Consider the following 13,254-nt stretch of genomic DNA (forward strand, 5'->3'; position numbering starts at 1 on the left):
GACCAATTGGACTAGTACTCCAAAAGCAAAAGCCTCTTCTTCCAGCACCCCTTTCTGAGAAAGGAAGAGGCCTGTCATCGCATCCAGATTAACCTTTGTCCCTCATTTTCATACCGCCATATATATTGTTTTGCTTCTTGGATTTGGAACTTCTTGAGGGCTGAAGAAGAGATTTATTATTACACTTCTTCCATTGGGGATTCTTTCCCCTTCACTGAATGAATCGTCAATGAGGGATCACAATTTAGGTTTTATGCATTAGTATATGTGGGTTTCATAATTTGTAAGGTATTTTTAACCTTCTGAGACCTATTGGTGTCAGTTTTGATGAAGAGTGGTGTAAAATTGCCAATTTTCAGTCTTGCTGAAACCTGAAGTAGGGCTTCATTGTCTGATCTTAAGCTTTGGGGAAATCCATATGCATGGAGTCTTTCCCTGAAATAATCCATGTTGAGTTTTATAGGTTTGAGCCACCTTGGGTTAAGGAAAACTGGTAACCTATGCAACTTTATACCACAGGTGTAAAATGACTAGGCTAATTCTCACACATTGGGCAGATGCATTCTTCACCAGTTTCTAAATTATATTCAAGCAGAACACATTACAGTAGGCCAATCCACACATTGTAGCTTCCACAGAGATAATTGAGACCATGATAAAGTATCTAGTTTCCAGCAGGGATTCCTTAGCAGATCTTAGTTCTAATGTTTTACATGAACTCTAGCAATAAGACCTAACTCAAATTAATTTCTGAGCCGAACACTGAACCATGCTAGGGGGTTCTGAATTCCCTCTAACAATCAGTACCTATTCTTACGAATGACCTGAAAACAAAGAAACAAACATTTTTAAAAGCATATCCCTAACCATTTCCAATATATTGTACCTCTCACTGTGAATTGTTTTTCAAAATATTTCCTGACTGTTTCTAGCCTACAGGGAGTTAGAGAAAAATCCCTACTTGGTATTGGTACCAAAATGAGATGAGGGAGGCAGAGATTTGTGAAGAAGTTTATAATAGTCACAAACCTATTTCTGTAAGAACCCACACTAATAGGATTTCTGTATTTCCCCTTTGGAACCTTCATTGTGGTGTTTTTTATTCATACTCCTAGCTAACTTTTCCTATTAAAGGCAAAGTAACTTGACTGACAACATCAGAATTCTGTGTATCTGTTTTGTTTCCAAAAACTCCAAATGTCATGTGGGCTTTTTACCTTAAACTTACTGTAGTATTTCTCTCTCTTTTTGTTTTAGTCTTTGTCCTTATAATCTGCAAAAACAACAACAAACCAGGAAATGCACATGTTAAGTAGAATGTCACTCACTGTGTGTGTTATCAGCAGGAATTCAGAATGTAATCTGTTTTATACAGTGTGTTAATACAGCAGATCACATTTTTATTTACCTATTTGTCAAAAAGCATAAGAAATGAGCTGCAGCATGAATGTAGTTATAGCTCAATTAAGCTAGAATTAATCTGATTTTCTCTTTGTTACATGTGTGTGTTTGTGAGTGTGACCTGGAGGAAACAGAAATAATACTACAGTACTATCACCCAATTCATGCTTCTCACATTCTTAAAATGGAATTCACACGAGCAACATATGTACGATTTTGCAAACTGCAGTTAATGGTGCTGGTGCAAAGTGACCTTGCAAATAGCACGGCAGACAGTTAAGAATACAAGTTTTCTTCACACATCCCCTACCTTTTGACTACACTTGGAGTTTCTTCCACCCTGGGTTAAGACAGAATTTGTTCTTTGTGGTTGATTAAATTGTGTATGCCCCTACTGAGAGTGTTAATAGAATTTTTGTCCAATTCCAAGGGGGCTGTAAATTGCAACACATTCATGCGACACCACAGGTTGCACTCGAACAAATGATGTATATAAGCAATCCATGGGAGACTTATTTAGTGGCTTTCAAGGGATGGGGAAAAACTGGTTGTTGTGGTCTGGAGAATGTGATGAAAGTGGAAACTGAGAAGGTGCTTCATATGTTAAGGGTCTCACCTAACATAAAGTGAAAGGGAGCAAAGCAATGGCAATGAAGTTGGATCTCCACAGAAGTGGCCTCTGTTCCATGAATGCAAGAATGAAAAGGGGTTGGCTCTTCGTATATTGTGAAAGTTGCTGCTAATTCATTGTATTTTTCCCATGGGAGTTGACTGCAATCTAATTTACAGGATTTTGAACTGAGACATGGAATGTTGGGTGTGAATTAACTCCAAAGGGGGGGGGGAATGGTCTTATCTTTTCTACTTAATTACTAATAATTCTATTCCCCCCCCCCAAAAAAAAAAAATCTGCATTGCACTGAGCTATTGCTATAAAAATGTAATTATTCTGATGACTTTGGTTAGTAAAGCTGAAATCTACCTGGGGTTGCTTCTTTTGCATAAATCACTCTTCCTTCCTATAGCTGCTTAAAAGTGCTGACCAGAAAACAGAAGATTAAAGCTTTCTATTCTTGAAAAGGGGAACCTTTCCAGTTTCTTTAACAGATGTTTCAAATTGCACAACACGTATCTTATGTCTCCAAAAGATTTTTATTAGCACAGTGTCTGGGATCACCGTTCCTCAAAACTCTTCTGCTCTGTCCTCTTTCTTTGTGAGCTTTCCTGCTGATTGCATGGTTGCATGACTAAAAGCATGCTGCCTTCCTGTTTATGTACTGTCATTCATCGTCATATGGTTTCATATGAGGGAGAGGGACGCCTTGCATTTGATACTACCATCTGGGAAAGACGGCAGGGCCATGCAATGAGAAATGTCACACATCCAATGAACAAGAATCAAACATATCATATAGAAAATAGGGTCCTCTTCACATCAAGAATAGATCCCATCCAGCTTTACATTGAAACAAAAAGAAAAAAGTGTATGTAGTCTTTTTTTGTTAAATTGTTTTCTTACTTTTTCCTAGACTTCGCCCGGTGGTATTACCTGTCTCAGAGAGGTAAAATTTAAATCAATTTGACTAACTTTCAAAAGAAGAAGTTTCCCCCATTATGAATTTAACAATGATATAAATCGTTATTGCTGCTTTCCTACCTCTAAGGTTTTGTTTAAACCTGGGAAAAGTAGGCCAGTACTTTGAGGTGACACCTGCTGACCTCTGGCATTCTACCATGCTCAGCATTTAATACAAAGTGAACTCTTTTGATGTGTTAGTTGCCACAGAATATATTGTGTGATTCTACCTGTGGTAAACTGTTTCAAAATGCTGGAACAAAGACAAGCAGCTAGAGATACGGGGTAAATCAATTCAGGTCTCCCACCATTTTCCTCTACCCCATTATTAAAGCTTAGTCACAGTTTGTGAGATTTCTTAGCATATCATTAGGAAGCACAACTTAAGAGAACATTTGCAACCACTAAACAAGCTGTATAGTAAATACTCAAAATGTGACCTTATTTCTCAAATGTGCCCTTGGTATCTGTACGCGACCATCCAAAAGAGATTATTGCCCTCTTCAGATGTTCCAGCAGCTGTCTACAATACTAATGTATTGAAGCTCAGCCCTTCATCCCATAACCCTCTGTGAATTGAAAAGTGACCTTATGAAGAGGGGACCCTGCTTAAACTTGTGTAGGTTCCCTCTGTGATGAGGAACTCTGGAAAATCAAGATTTTACAATCCAAGACAAACAGATCCTGTTGAGATCATTATGTCTGGGGCTGGTTCTCACTACTAATTCATCCGTACTGTCATGGATGAGGTATGTGACTTTGTAAAAAAAAAAAAAAAAATCTGAAGCAAGCCAGGGAGAGCCATTTCTGTGGTTGAAGTTGATTAAATACGAAAATAAATTAGAGACTTTGTCACAAAGAGAGCACAATTCAGCAAAGCTATAGCATGCTTTGGAGAAATACAGATAGCACTGGCGCTTTATTTGAGACTCCTACCACAGCCACTCACTGTTGAAAGGCAAGATGTATTTTAAACTAGAGAACTTTAAGGAAACCACTGGTTATGTTGGCCTTAGGTTCTTTGGCTTTAAAAAACTCTGAATATAAGTTGCAGGCAATTGGGAAGGAACCTTTAGCTAATAAGAAAGCCGCTTTCTAATGAATTTTACCTGTTATATTAGACCTTTCTCCTCTAGTGATAAATCTGCCGTCCATGCAGTTCATGGCAGTTTTACAACTAATGGTGGTCATTTCAAGAACATTCTTTTACATAATTGCTTTTACATGATGAAAAGAAATTTATCATACAGGCAATGTAAAATTCATTTATCCTCACAATTGGTAAGCACCCTGCATTCCTCTACAATCTAGGGATGAGCTGAAAAATTTATAGGTAATGCAATTGAGCAAGGAATCTAAATGCGCCCCATGAAAAAAAATATTTGTTTTTGATAAACCTGAATTTCCCCTAAATAGTTTGAGGAAAATGGTTTCTAATGAATGTGGTAAATCTAGAGAGGGCTTAGTTCACCAAGTCTTAATTAAGTGGGCGCAAATGAGGTTCCCAATAATGGCATGTAAATAATGCTTGTGTTGAAGGAGAAGCAGAGTATACTGATGCTACTGGCAGGAGCCAGCATTATCTGAGATGGTGTTGCATAATCATGAAGACTATTTACATGGCACATCATTGCTGTGAGTCCTGGAAGACCTGCTCCCCTGCCCTCTTGGCATGGGAGGGCAGGGCCCGCCAGAGACCATCTTGGCTGTCAGTCCTGGAAGACCAACATCCTGCTTGAAGGCCTTTTCCACCTGGGCTGGGAGGGTAGGGCCCTGACTGACCCAGCTACAAAAAGCTGAGGGTGCTGATCAGACTCTTGGGCTAGGGTGGGAGTTGTATTTTATTTTATTTTATTTTATTTTATTTTATTTTATTTTATTTTATTTTATTTTATTTTATTTTATTTTATTTTATTTTATTTTATTTTATTTTATTTTATTTTTTAAATTTATATACTGCCCTTCATCCAAAGATCTCAGGGTGGTTGTTGCTCTTGTTTTTATCTTTCTTTTAGAACTTGTTATTTATGTCGAAATTGTTCAGTTTGTGTCCTTTAAAATGTTTTATTTATTTTTATGACTACTTTTGTTATGTTGTAGCTATGTAATTTTTTCATATTGTAAACAGCCTTGAACCTGGTTTGAATTGTGGAAAGGCAGCATACAAGTAATATAATGAATGTATGCATTATTAAAAGTTGAGGGGCTGTCCATTAAGAACTTGTAACTGATCTACCATAATCTACCCAATTGCCTTGTCTGTAAGTGAAATATTCAAAACCAGCCTAGAATTCCTGGAAAACATGGGCCAATGAGGGCTTATTTTTAAAACAGATCTCACCATGCCCTCCTTTAGGAAACATTAGCTACAGAGGTTATCAAATCAACCATTCATGTCTCCTACTAATATAATTTTGTTTTCAGCAAAGTCAATTAAGATTTGAAAAAAATATATTTTAAAAAACCCACATTAGGTACATATACTTACCCAGTGGTCCACTTAAATTCAGTAAATTGAGCCTATCATCTGGGTCGGAATACTGATCTTTTTAACTGCCAATCCTGATTCTTTATATATATTACTGCTCCTTTTGTTTTTCTCTCTCTCCACATGCAGCATATACTATCCCAAGGAATCTGTTTTTAAGTAAGCTTTCATAACCTTTCTATATATGTGTTTCTTGGAAACAAACAACATCAGTTTTGTCTTTTTTAATTTAGAAAAGACTTTTTTTCCATTTTATAACATCATCGATCCCCCAAACATTAATAGGAAAAATATTTATTTTATTTACAATGAGAAAAAAGTCCAGTAAATAGTAACAAAAACAAAGTTTACTGGCAACCCAACTTGGAAGCCTTATTGCATTCAACTGAGTTTCCTATATTTTATAAATTATCATGAGATTTTTTTCTTGGGATTTGTTTCTTCTATCATTTCTATTACCGGAGTCGCCTCTTCCACATTCCAGACAACCACCCATTATTTGTCCATTTGAACATTAAGACTAAAAGGGTACCATATTGGATGTCTCTTTCTCTCAAATATATGGTCAATCATTTTAAATCTCTTCTCTTTTACAATATGTACAAACTCACATCTGTCAAAACCTCAATATTAAGTTTTTCAATTTTTAATTCTTTTCTTGGCCTCGGTTTCTTTAAAATAGCATATTTAACTCAGAAGCTAATATATTTTACAAAAGTGTCGCAATCAAGTTTATTCCATTATGCATAACATGAAATAATTTTGTATGCCTACTCAATGATCATTTCACACATTTGTTCTAATTCTAAGATATCTTTAAATAATAGCCAATCAGATTGTCACCTTCAATTTATTCTGGAAGACCTCTCAGCTTTAATTGTCTCAATTCTGAAACTAATTGTTCAACCTTTATTGGAACTTATTGACCTCTTGTTTGTATAAACTGTGTTCAGTAGTAATTTCTCTTCTTTCTACAACACAATTACTTCCTTTATTTTCTTACCCATTTGCTCTTGCATCCGCACTTGGCTATGCATATCTTGATTTTTTTTATCATAAAAACCATTCCTGACAATTCATTAATCTGTCCCATAAATTTTTGATCTCTCTCTTGAAGCAATTGCTTTAAGTTATCCTTTTCTTGCTCTAGTTTTCCTATATTGTTCTAGTTTCTGAACTCATAAGTAAGTCCTTTCCTGCTCTTTCTTCATATTTGTATCATTCATTGGAAAATTCCCTTTTCTTCTGCTGTTACCTACATGATTTTGTCTTTTCCTCTATCTGACTTTCTTGTTTTCCTTCCCTATCATTAAAAAATCACAGATTTCCCCTTTGATTTCCTTCTTTCCATCCCATTCTTTCCACTTCTTTAGCTCATTCTATATCATCCTATCTTAAGGAAATTCTTAATCTAATCAACAAGTATTTTAATTCATTTTAAAAGTCCATTCAAATATTTTCATTACTATAATCAGCAATAATTTCTTTAAAGAAAAGATAAAACAATATTTCTTAGTTATAAGAACTAAATCTCTTAAATAATCAATATTGTTTTGATCAGATATCCCAAGAACAGCAAATTTATATAGAAGGATTCCAACCAATATTATTGTTTCTATCATTAGTTTACAATTATATCAGTTCATTAGTTTATACAAAAAGAGGGAATAGAAGAAAATTGGGCAGGGGTGGTGAAGAGAAAGAAAAGGGAAATGTTTTATAGAAGCCACGGCTGTGCAACTAAATAGTGTTAGGTAACAAGATTCTTAAGAGAGGCTAAGTCCCTAAAGAAGACAGGTAATACTGTTGCTATTAACTGTTACTGAGGATCCAAACTGTTCCATTCAAGTTCCTAAGATTGATAGATTACACACAGAGAGACACAAAAAAGGCAAATATTTCAAGGAATATGAAACAGGCTAGTAAATTACCAGCAAATGTATGAGCAAACATGAGGGCTTTTATGCTAACTGATTCAGGGAGATACTATATCAATACATAAGTATCCAAGAGATTATACTTTTTATTCTATTTCCCACACAACTTATTCAAGCGGAGATATGATTCCAATCACTCGTAATTACAAAGATATGTAACACAACAGTAGGACAAGTACCCATGCAGATTATAAATGTTAGTGATAAATATAGGTAAGGATAATATTATTTACCTATCTGCTGTAATAATTAGATGTGCCAGAAAGAACTCATCAATCAGAAGATATTTCTACAGGTACTGATTGAGATAATAGTAAAACATTCATGAGAGGCCGGTGTGTGTGGGTGTGTGGGTGTGTGTGGGTGTGTGAAGTACAGGAACAGAATAGGAAAGATTTACTGAAGCAGATTGATAATTTGGAAACAGAACTGCGAAGAAAATGAACTGTAGACTGATTGTATGGACTCTGCTTTTATATTATATGGAAATACAAATATTATCTGTTGGTTTGGGGATTAATGGGGTTAATTTGTTAATCACTGCACCAGAAAACAAAATGGGTGATGGTAGATTTCATTGAGGATAGAAACCCTCTATCTTCTTGGGGGGGCGGGTGTTGGTATATTTTGGAGGTCATGTATCCAGAAGCTGTTTTCTGAGTGTAGCTGGTGTTCAGAGATCAGATCATGGCATGATCTCAGGGGCAAACAAGAGTTTGTACAGTAGGGAGAGAGGTGCCAAGAAAGCCATACTGGGATTGTGCAGAGAATAGCCATAGGTAATCAGGGAAGGTTTTACCCCAGAAGTTATAAAGGATTTCCATTATACATTTGCTCCAATCAGAAGCTGCTTACATGCTAGCAACCTCTCCTTGTTATTCTTATATGCTAAGAATCTTTATTTTGTCTTTCAGTAAATGTTTTTGTCTTGATTCCTTTAAACTGTGTTGACTTCATTTAGAATTCACCCATGTCTTCAGCCAAAGCCCATGCTACTTTGAGGTGCTTTTGGGAAGCCACAAGGAAAGTTTTAGGGTGACTGGGTATCTTTTAAAATCCTGTCAGTTTGGACAAGGCCATGATGCAGATAGGTTCAAGAACCTTGCCCACATCTTCAGGCTACAATAAGTGAAAAGCAACCAAGCAATTGCAATACAAGGTCTCATAGCACAGCCCTGAAGACAACCTGGGGTGTAAGTCAATGGAAATGAGAGCGATTTTATTCACAAAGTGTTCTGCAAACATGTTACAATGGGCCATTGAGTATTCTGCTCTAAATGACCACAGCAGTAAGACGGAATGCTTTGCCACTATAGCCGCCATGCATCAGTCTCTAAAATAAACACAGACTGATGCTTATTTGGATTTGTCCAAAACTTGCCACTACTTATGTTATGACTATTGTACTTTTGCTGGTTTATTGCCTGGAGCTACCTTTTATACCATGGAGCAGTGCCGTCTATTTTCAGTTGGAGAGGACATCTCAGAGTTATATCACCCAGTCAAGCTACCACCCTGTTCCAAATATAAACTTAGACTTCAACAACATGAACAAAAATCCCAGCAGCAGTCTGAAAACCAAGTGGACTCATCAGCCACTGGGGACAAACATTTCAAATACTCCTACTGTGGACTGGAAGCTGCTGAAATTACATTTATATCCTCATTTACAAGATTTTTACAGGAATTATTACCAATGATGCCATTGTTGGTGAACCAAGTCATCATCAATTCATGACAAGGCAGTTGCATTATCTCCTCTGCTCCCAAGCAAATTATATCAAAATTCAAATAAATTTGCAGATGAGAGTGCGCAGCACATGACAGTTCAGCAATGTGCTGGGAGTTGGGCAGTCCCGAAAACCTGAGCATCATTGGCAAGAGTGGCCTCAGTATGGATTTTGAAGTTACCTGAGACCAGTGTTTTGGATAATCTCAATACTGGATCAGAGACCACCTACAGGCCAGTGAGATTCTACCAGGAAACAAGGAGGGCACTATGAAAGCAAAATACCCTAACCTAGAGTCCAGCAAACAATGTGATTTGGTGTATGGGAAACCTGTGTAGCCAAGTGACTTCATTCACCCTGTTGCCCATCAGTTTTTCCACTAATGCTGTGCCAGGAAACTGGTCAGACATAACTGGGTCACATCCAATCAACCTCATCCGGCTAGATCTTCCTAATTGAAAGAGAGTAACATGCAACATTACAACATTGAACCAGGTTACCATAAACCATTATAGAGTGATTGTGTGCATTTTAATCCAAAATTAAATATTGAATCAATAAAAACAAAAAATAAGCATTAAGCAGTATCACTTTTAAGAAATGATAGGTAATTGATGAAACACACCCCACGTTACTTTGACTAGAGAGGGCCTGGGTCAGGAGATCTTTAATTGCTTTCACCCTGTTCTCCTTGCTGGACCAGTAGCTAATTAATCCCCTTAATCAACATAGGTCTCTCTCTGTCTTCCCACCACCTCAGATGCAACTACTGCCAAATCTACTAAGGTTACAAAGAGAACCTCCTTCAAAGAGAAGCCAACTTTCCACATTTCCTATTATGAGATAACACATAACTTTCAACCATTACTAGCTCCTTCTCTCCAAAGCCAAGATCACCTTGCATTGCATCCCTAAGCAAAACTGCAGCTCTCAGTAGAGGAACAGCTGAGAATGAGTGTAGGGTAGGAATGAGAAACCGCCGTTTCAGCCATCATCACAGCAGTTGAAGCTGGCAATATCCAAGCTACAGGTTGGCTGAACGCAGGAGAACTAGATGACTTTTGCTCTCCTCTCTTGTCTGTATTCCAATATGCCTGTGCCGGACCACATCAGTGAAATGAATTTCTTTTATGAGGAACTAGTTTTGAAGACTGATCTGGAAGTGGTAAGTAACTTCTTTACAGCAGCAAAGATTTGTAGTTCGAGTAGTTAGAAAAAGGCTGATACTTTCCCCTTTCATTGGTATTTCTAATTAAGGCACATTATTGTTATGTCAAAATCACCATATTCCATTTAAAGAATTATAATGATGCAGATACAGTGGTAACTTTGGTTAGGAACACTTCTGGTTATGCATGCTTCAGGTTAAGAGCACCACTAACCTGGAAGTAGCTTCTCCTGGTTGCGGACTTTGCCCCGGGATGCGAGCAGAAATCACGCGCCAGAGGCCCCATTAGCGAAAGCGCACCTGAGGATAAGAACGGTTGCAGCTTAAGAATGGACCACCGGAATGAATTAAGTTTGTTACTAGAGGTACCACTGTACTGATACCTGAATGGAGAAATGCATTTGGTTTGTTGCAGTCCTGAATGACAAGTTTCAACATTCTGTTTACCTGTTTCCCTCCACCCCACTACCCCGTAATATGAAGGCTATTGATTGTGGCTTGGATCTGGAGAACTGCTGGAAGAAGGAAGTTCCAGTAGGTGGCTTTCCCACACACCCTTCTCCCGCAACTTTTCACCTCCCCCCCACAAGACTCTTCCAAGGTTTGCAGAATCCATCGAAATGAGGTGGACACAGGAGGCTGAGGGAATTTTTGGCAATTACCCACCTCACTCATCAGGATCCCCCAACACTCAGGAGAGGGATTGGAGGGTTACCCAGGGGAGGAGAGAGTATGGGAAAGTCACCTTCTCCCCTCCCCTTATGCTGGTGCTTCTTTGGATGCAAGCCATAATGTTTTCTTACTCTGTTGTGTAATTTAAAAGGAAAGAAACACCGACTGAATGGCTATGGTTTCATATGATAACTGCTTCAAGAGAAGGCCTGGATGCCCACAGAAGATGCTTTATTGCAAATTAGAATAGCTGGAAGTAACCAGATAAAATTATGTAGAGTCAATTAAGACTTGATTGGGTGCAGGAGGGATTAAAGGGCAGGGAAGCTAGTGTTAATGAAAGCCACTAAAGGGAACAAGAAAGGCTTTAATGGCTGTCTCAGGAGTGGACAAGCAAGTATTAAATGAGAGACACTTGAGAGTGTGAAATATCTGAACTACATACTTGTAAAAGATCTAAGTGCAATTAAAAAAATTCCTTCCAGTAGCACCTTAAAGACCAACTGAGTTAGTTCTAGGTATGAGCTTTCGTGTGCATGCACACTTCTTCAGATACTGTATCTGAAGAAGTGTGCATGCACACGAAAGCTCATACCTAGAACTAACTCAGTTGGTCTTTAAGGTGCTACTGGAAGGAATTTTTTTATTTTGTTTTGACCATGGCAGACCAACACGGCTACCTATCTGTAAGTGCAATTAGAAGGAGTCAAAAGCTTTGATGGTTTTGCTGATGAGATACAGAAGGTGTGAACATGTTATAAGTGTGAATAAATCAGCAAATACAGCCGATGTTCAGGGTGGATATCTCCTAATGTATTTTCAGTAATAGCCCCTGCCATAATGTAATCCCAGCCTAAACATAAAAGTAGGGGTGCATTATTGTCACCAAAAATAAGATAACCATATAATGTCTCACATGTCTCTGTGCAAGCAGGGGGGCAACTAGGGAGTGGTAGGGTTGGCCTCCACCAAGGGTGCAGGGCCAAGGGTGCAGGCCCTGGCTCGGCAAACCCTCTCTAGAGAAAGCAGCACTGTCTCTACAGGCAAGTCACTGAGAATGCAGTCTATAATGAATGACAGTGACTCAAATGCCCGATGCATTGTGCTCAGGCCTAAAGCTGCAATGCCTGTGCTGATGAAGGACTATGAATTTATGGGCCATGCCGCATCTATACAGCCACACCTAGAATGAACTGGAAGAACATTACGGTTAGGTACCAACAACTGCTGCTGCTGTGTTATGCCACCTACATGGCGTTATATATCCTGTAGCCTAAGTCACCAGCATTGCCTCTTGTGCACTACTTGTGTGACTCCTGTGAATTATAGGGCTGCATATATTGGAAAATGTGTTCTGAATATGGTAGCAGACTGAACATTGCACCCTCTTTTTCACTCCTCTTGGACTTCTGGCTCCATGCTTCATCTAGGAAATCAGAACTGACCTATGCACAGTTCCCTTCTACAGAATTTCAGCCAAAATCTAATTCCAATGAAATCAACAGGGAGAACAAAGCCATCAAACCTTTTTGTTTGTTTTATTTCATTGGTTTTGCTACTTTCTACTGGAAAAGTAAGCTTGTTAACATTTGGTAACCGGCAAACAGTCAGGTAACTTGTGGGTGGACTCCAACTAAGGGCTTATCCACATTTATGGGTGGAACAACTTCTGCACCAGCAACAGAACTTCCCCGTTATCTCATCTGCCAATGCACCATTTACACTACCCCCAAATCTGCTCCGAAGGGTTTGGATAACACCCCAGAACATAGAACGGATTGGGGGGGGCGGGTACAAGGGGAGGAGAAGGAGGGAAAGTTTTGCTGTGACTTAGTTGGATACAACTCATTGTGTCTTGTCGGAATTATGTTACTGTAACACACCCACCCCAACTGCAGGAGCAGTGTCTCCCAAACACATTTATGCATTCTGACCATTGCCAGTGCTGGTAAGACACTCATGAGCACAGCTCCAATATATGGAGCAGAACAGCCACTGCACCCACTGTGTTTTGTTACAGACTCAAAGGGGAACATTCTGCTACATTCTACATGGGTGACGGAGGACAGGAACCAAGGCATAAGCACTAGCACAGCACTCTAGTAGCCCTACTCTATCTTCCTTTCCTCCCTCTCACAACCAGCTATTGTCTATATAGGGTCAGGGAAAATGTGTTCCCACTGACAACTATTGTTCATTATTCTTTATGAGGTCCATCTGCCTCAATCTCTGCAGGTTAATTATCCACATAGGGTAAATCCAACCTCATGACTGGTAGCAGT

At 38.5% G+C, this 13,254-nt stretch overlaps 1 protein-coding gene and 1 long non-coding RNA gene across 16 annotated transcripts in view; one reads left to right on the forward strand and one right to left on the reverse strand.

Moving 5' to 3' along the window:
- Positions 1 to 2,914, reverse strand: part of LOC309336460 — a 60,441-nt gene extending 57,527 nt beyond the window's left edge. Inside the window, exon 1 of the long non-coding RNA XR_014154023.1 lies at positions 1,218 to 2,914. This is a non-coding gene — a long non-coding RNA (uncharacterized lncRNA). The remainder of the gene's footprint in view (positions 1 to 1,217) is intronic.
- Positions 1 to 13,254, forward strand: part of KCNIP1 (potassium voltage-gated channel interacting protein 1) — a 573,342-nt gene that overhangs the window by 541,698 nt on the left and 18,390 nt on the right. For 2 of the 15 annotated variants that reach the window (XM_081852176.1, XM_081852163.1), the window contains exon 2: positions 2,931 to 2,963. The exons of 12 other annotated variants lie outside the window; for them this stretch is intronic. In XM_081852176.1, the coding sequence (XP_081708302.1) occupies positions 2,931 to 2,963 (33 nt within the window). Of the gene's footprint in view, positions 1 to 2,930; positions 2,964 to 5,594; positions 5,625 to 13,254 lie in introns of all 15 variants that reach the window. One more of the 15 variants, XM_081852174.1, reaches the window with a different exon arrangement.

The sequence above is a fragment of the Podarcis erhardii genome (assembly GCF_964252035.2).
Source record: "Podarcis erhardii genome assembly, chromosome: 2".
Classification (NCBI taxonomy): Eukaryota; Metazoa; Chordata; class Lepidosauria; order Squamata; family Lacertidae; genus Podarcis; species Podarcis erhardii.